This window comes from Aotus nancymaae, unplaced genomic scaffold, assembly GCF_030222135.1.
Source record: "Aotus nancymaae isolate 86718 unplaced genomic scaffold, 86718_ANA_hifiasm-v0.15.2.pri h1tg000010l, whole genome shotgun sequence".
Lineage (NCBI taxonomy): Eukaryota > Metazoa > Chordata > Mammalia > Primates > Aotidae > Aotus > Aotus nancymaae.
In genome coordinates, this window is record NW_026988421.1 from 35,910,041 (window position 1) to 35,916,040 (window position 6,000).

General features: G+C 38.9%; 1 protein-coding gene across 1 annotated transcript in view; it reads right to left on the bottom strand.

The window, feature by feature from the left end:
• Positions 1-2,534, bottom strand: part of CYP2C18 (cytochrome P450 family 2 subfamily C member 18) — a 38,704-nt gene extending 36,170 nt beyond the window's left edge. Inside the window, exons 1-2 of the mRNA XM_064374093.1 lie at positions 2,020-2,534; positions 159-160 (exon numbers count right to left, since the gene is read on the bottom strand). Coding sequence (XP_064230163.1) covers positions 159-160; positions 2,020-2,187 — 170 coding nt within the window. The 5' untranslated portion in view covers positions 2,188-2,534. The remainder of the gene's footprint in view (positions 1-158; positions 161-2,019) is intronic.
• Between the last annotated feature and the right edge of the window lie 3,466 nt (positions 2,535-6,000).

Below are 6,000 nucleotides of genomic sequence, written 5' to 3' on the forward strand. Positions count from 1 at the left end.
GAAACTGATAAGCAACTTCAGCAAAGTCTCAGGATTCAAGATCAATGTGCAAAAATCACAAGCATTCCTATACACCCATAACAGACTTAAAGAGAGCCAAAACAAGAACAAACTGCCATTCACAATTGCTACAAAGAGAATAAAATACCTAGGAATACAACTAACAAGGAACGTAAAGGACCTCTTCAAGGAGAACTACAAGCCACTGCTCAACGAAATAAGAGAGGACACAAACAGGTGGAGAAACATTCCATGTTAATGGTTAGGAAAAATCAATATCGTGAAAATGGCCACACTGCCCAAAGTAATTTACAGATTCAACGCTATCCCCATCAAGCTACCAATGACCTTCTTCACAGAACTGGAAAAAACCACCTTAAACTTCACATGGAACCAAAAGAGAGCCTGCATAGACAAGTCAACTCTAAGCAAAAAGAACAAAGCAGGAGGCATCACACTACCGGACTTCAAACTATACTACAAGGCTACAGTAATCAAAACAGCATGGTACTGGGACCAAAACAGAGATATAGACCAATGGAACAGAACAGTCCTCAGAGGCAACACAACATATCTACAACCATCCGATCTTTGACAAACCTGACAAAAACAAGCAATGGGGAAAGGATTCCCTGTTTAATAAATGGTGTTGGGAAAACTGGCTAGCCATGTGCAGAAAGCAGAAACTGGACCCCTTCCTGAGACCTTACACTAAAATTAACTCCAGATGGATTAAAGACTTAAACATAAGACCTAACTCCATAAAAACCCTAGAAGAAAATCTAGGCAAAACCATTCAGGACATAGGCATAGGCAAGGACTTCATGACCAAAACACCAAAAGCCTTGGCAACAAAAGCCAAAATAGACAAATGGGACCTAATCAAACTCCAGAGCTTCTGCACGGCAAAAGAAACAGTCATTAGAGTGAATCATCAACCAATAGAATGGGAAAAAATTTTTGCAGTCTACCCATCTGACAAAGGGCTGATATCCAGAATTTATAAAGAACTAAAACAGATTTACAAGAAAAAAACAAACAAACCCATTCAAAAGTGGGCGAAGGATATGAACAGACACTTTACAAAAGAAAACATACATGAGGCCAACAAACATATGAAAAAATGCTCATCATCACTGGTCATTAGAGAAATGCAAATCAAAACTACATTGAGATACCATCTCACGCCAGTTAGAATGGTGATCATTAAAAAATCTGTAGACCACAGATGCTGGAGAGGATGTGGAGAAATAGGAACACCTTTACACTGTTGGTGGGAGTGTAAATTAGTTCAACCATTGTGGAAGACAATGTGGCGATTCCTCAAGGACCTAGAAATAGAAATTCCATTTGACCCAGCAATCCCATTACTGGGTATATATCCAAAGGATTATAAATTGTTCTACTATAAGGACACATGCATACGAATGTTCATTGCAGCACAGTTTACAATAGCAAAGACCTGGAACCAACCCAAATGCCCATCGATGATAGACTGGACAGGAAAAATGTGGCACATATACACCATGGAATATTATGCAGCCATAAAAATCGATGAGTTTGTGCCCTTTGTAGGGACATGGATGAACCTGGAAACCATCATTCTCAGCAAACTGACACAAGAATAGAAAATCAAACACCACATATTCTCACTCATAGGCAGGTGTTGAACAATGAGAACACATGGACACAGGGAGGGGAGCATCACACACTGGGGGCTGTTGGGGGGAAGTAGGGAAGGGACAGCGGGAGGCGGGGAGCTGGGGAGAGATAGCATGGGGAGAAATGCCAAATGTAGGTAAAGGGGAGGAAGGTAGCAAATTACACTGCCATGTACAAGTGTACCTATGCAACAATCTTGCGTGTTCTTCACATGTACCCCAAAACCTAAAATGAAATAAAAATTTAAAAAATAGAAATAAAAATAAAAAGAAATCACAAAAAAAATAAACAAAACTTAAAGAATCATGAGGTTAAATACACCTTGTACATTACTAGAGGAGCATAAAACATACTTACATTGGTTAAGGATTTGCTGATGTCCTTAACATCTAACTGCAGGATATTTCCAATAATCGGGAGAGGAGTGGGGCCAGACGGCAGCCTCCCTCTTCCAGAGCTCTGACTCCAGAGTGAAAGGAGAAGCAAACAGGAGAGACAGAACACCAGAGCCACAGCTGGATCCATCTCTTCTTAGTAAGACAACTGCAGGCTTTCACTTTAAGGCTTTTATAACACTCCCTGCTAATCCACCTGTGATTCTGACTCTGACTGTGACCAGTCAGGAAGAAGCACTTTGATCTCTCTTCTGAATGGACGCTGGCTCACTGAAAAAGTTTTTCTTTTCTCTTGTTCTCCTTTTCAATGCCCCACCCTGGAGATTCTCGTTTAACTAGTCTGAAGCAGAGCCCTTTTTTTTTTTTTTTTTTTTTTTTTTTGAGATGGAGTTTCCCTCTTGCCCAGGCTCGAGTGCAATGGTGTGATCTCAGCTCACTGCAACGTCCACCTCCTCAGTTCAAGCAATTCTCCTGCCTCAGCCTCTGGTATAGCTGGAATTAAAGGCATAATCCATCATGCTTGGCTAATTTGTGTGTGTGTGTGTGTGTGTGTGTGTGTGTTTGTGTTTTGTTTGTTTGTTTTTGAGTAGAGAAGAGATTTCCCCATGTTGGTCAGGATGGTCTCAAACTCCTGACCTCAGGTGATCCGCCCACCCCGGCCTCCCAAAGTGCCAGGATTACAGGCATGAGATATCACGCCAGGCGGGGCCCAGTTTTTTTAAACACCCCAGGTGGTTCCACTGTGCAGCCAAAATTGAGAACCAATGAAATAAATTATTTCATCAAATAATTATTCAAAACTTTGGATTTTTAGATTGGACAACTTGGAAATATGACTGTAAAGGCAATCTGTGCATTATGTCCCTTATATATAAAATAATGTTTATCTTATTGAGAGGAGCTAGCCAGCTTGCTTTAGGCAGATAGTTCCGGTCCCCAGAGAACCTCCAACCCATCCAGGTCATTATCCAATCCACACAATCCTCAAGTACGTACACTGGATGTTTTGTGCATATAAGGGAACTTGCACAGGGAGCTTCCCTAAACATGCTGGCAGTGAAAAATTCCATCCTTTAACACATGACAGTAAGGGAAATAAATCAGTATGGAGTGGCTTACACTAAGGGCTCACATGGGTAATGGAAAGAGGGGGTAGAAACACAGGGAATTCATGCCTTATGTAAATAAAGATCCCAGCCACATCAGCTTTTCTATAAAAGCCCTAGTATTCAACTGTGAAGTGGCAACCCACAACCTGTTTTCAGGAACCCTCTCATTGCTGAGAGTTTTCCTGTCACTTAATAAATTCTATTCCACTCACTCTCCGGTGTTTGTGTGTCTAACTCTTCCTTCATGAGACAACTCAGACCTAGCTGAGCTAAGGATCAGCAAGACTGCAACATTCTAATGCTTTCTCAAACACTAGAACATTTTCCTTAAAAATGAGATCTTTTTGAAATATTTTAGCATAATATTAACATTACAGCTGCCTAAACATAAAGCAGCTAACAAACTCATTTATCTTAAATGGCTAAACAGTTTATCAATTAACTAGCTAAGTAAACATATGCACCTTCTTCCATTAACCCCCCCTGAAAAACACTGGACAGCTAAGAATATTACTTCGTATTTTTCAAATGGGGAAAGGGAAACTTTAGAACAACAGATGACCTGTCCAGTGTCCCATAGCCGATAAATGGCAGGCTGGGATTTGAACTGAGATCTTCTGATGCCCACTGTGGTGCATTATCACTTAAACCAGAGCTGCCTTGAGAACAGTTTTAGCAAAATAAAATAAATCCTAAAAACATTCATCACTCTGAATGTACACCACACTGTTCACAAAATAACAGATCTGTACATTCTCAAGAGAAGAAATAAAAGCTAGGGTTTCTCCTCTCTCTGTCACTGCAGAGGTGAAACCTACTCAGTATTAACTGAGAAAAAAACCAATCTCAGAGAATTCAGTAGGTAAGATCTCAGAAACTATGGCTTCTCCACCTCCCAGTCACCTCCAGACACAGCTGTTTCTGCTGCTTTTTCTGTCTGTCTGTGTCAGAAATAATGGAATGAAATATTGCACAGCAAAGAAGGGGAATTATAGGCAGAACAACAGGCATGTGCTTCAGTGGTGGATGGGAAATAGGAAAATTATTAAATAGACCCAAAGCACAGAACAAACATGACTGTGCAGACCTGAACAGGAGATGATTTAGTGGTCAGGAGCTTCTATATATCACTGAAATGATACGTACATTTCTAGATCACTAATGCCAATGCTTGTACAAAGGCATATTCTGTAAAGATATCATCATGGTATTCTAAATGACTAGTACAGTTACTTGTTTGCTTTATTTCTATTGTATATAGTTATGGCATTCAACATTTTTTGCTTAGTAGACATATATACAGTGGAATGCTTACTACAGTTAAAAAAATTTACATATTCATCAATTCTATAATTACCTTCTTTTTTGTGGCATAAGCACCTAAAATCTACTCTTAGCAAATTTTCAGTATGGCATATTATCTATAGTCCTCTGGCTGTATATTATATATTTAGACTTATTCATCCTATCTAACCACAAATTTGTGCCCTTTGATGCACGTTTTTCCATTTCCTCCCCTTCCCACTTTTGGTAACCACCATTCTACTCTCTGTTTCTATGTATTTGACTTTTTAAAGATTCTTCTTATAAGTGAAATCATACAGTCTTTTTTCCTCTGTATCTGGCTTATATCACTTAGCATAATATCCTCCAGCTTCACTTCATGTTGTTGCAAACAGCAGTATCTCCTTTCTAAGTTTAAAAAATATTCCATTGTGTATATAAATATACACCACAATTTCTTCATCCATTTATTTGTCAATGAACAATTAGGTCATTTCCAGATCTTGGTTATTGTAAATAATACTGGATTAGTGCAGTTATTTCTAACTGCAATAAGAAAAAATTAAGTTTTGTCAAGATCCCGTATCGACAATGTTTTATCAAACATGTTTACAGGGATTCTGATAATTTACAGAGAATTTTCATATGCATTATAACCCTTTTGATTCTCTCAATTACCCTTGCCTATGGTAAAATTATTCCCACATTAGAGATAAGGAAGCTGGGCCTTGGAGACCCAGTATTTTGTTCAAGGACACAGAGACAAGATGAAAGGGTCAAGGCTGGAACCCTTTCTCCTAACTCTTACACCATTCCCTCCAAGCAAGAAATTCAGTTCAACCAGAGTCACCAACATTTACTTACCATGTACTATGAGGCAATATTTCATTACTCAGGATAATCAGTGACTTTCAAACACCCATTAACCAAGTCAACAGTTGCAACACAGGTTGATTACAATTACGGTGTGGCATTGGTTTTGTAACCTTTAGAATCTGAGTCAGTCGAGGTTTTGGTGAATAATTTATCTGAGATAAAGAGAAAGTTATTTTACTGCTTGGTTCATGTAGCTCTGAACTCTAAAAGAAGTGCACTATCTTATTTTAGACAAAATGATCTCAATGGCTCTCCTTAAAACCATCATTTTATTTCTTGAAAAATGGGTCTCTGGTTCCTTCTTTCTCCTGAGACTTCTGCCTGGTCCTTTCAAAGAATGAAAGAAACATAGATAATTAGAGACAGAAGAGATCTCAGAGATCCACTAGTCTAATTCCTACTTTATTATCAGAAATGAGGAGTTGGTGAATGAGTGAGGTAAAGTGTCACCAGTGCATTAGTACATAATCTTTTTTTTTTTAGACTCCAGGTTTTAATTCCAAGTTCAGTGATACTCACACTGGAGAGATTTCCTAGTGTAGTATCATTGCCCAAATGGATGGTCAGGAGGGCATCCAGTTGAAGCCCTCCACAGTGACAGCATATTGCAGAACTCAGTTTGGGTAAAATTGTGAAGAAAAACTGCTTCTTTTTAAATAAACCTTTTCACTGGA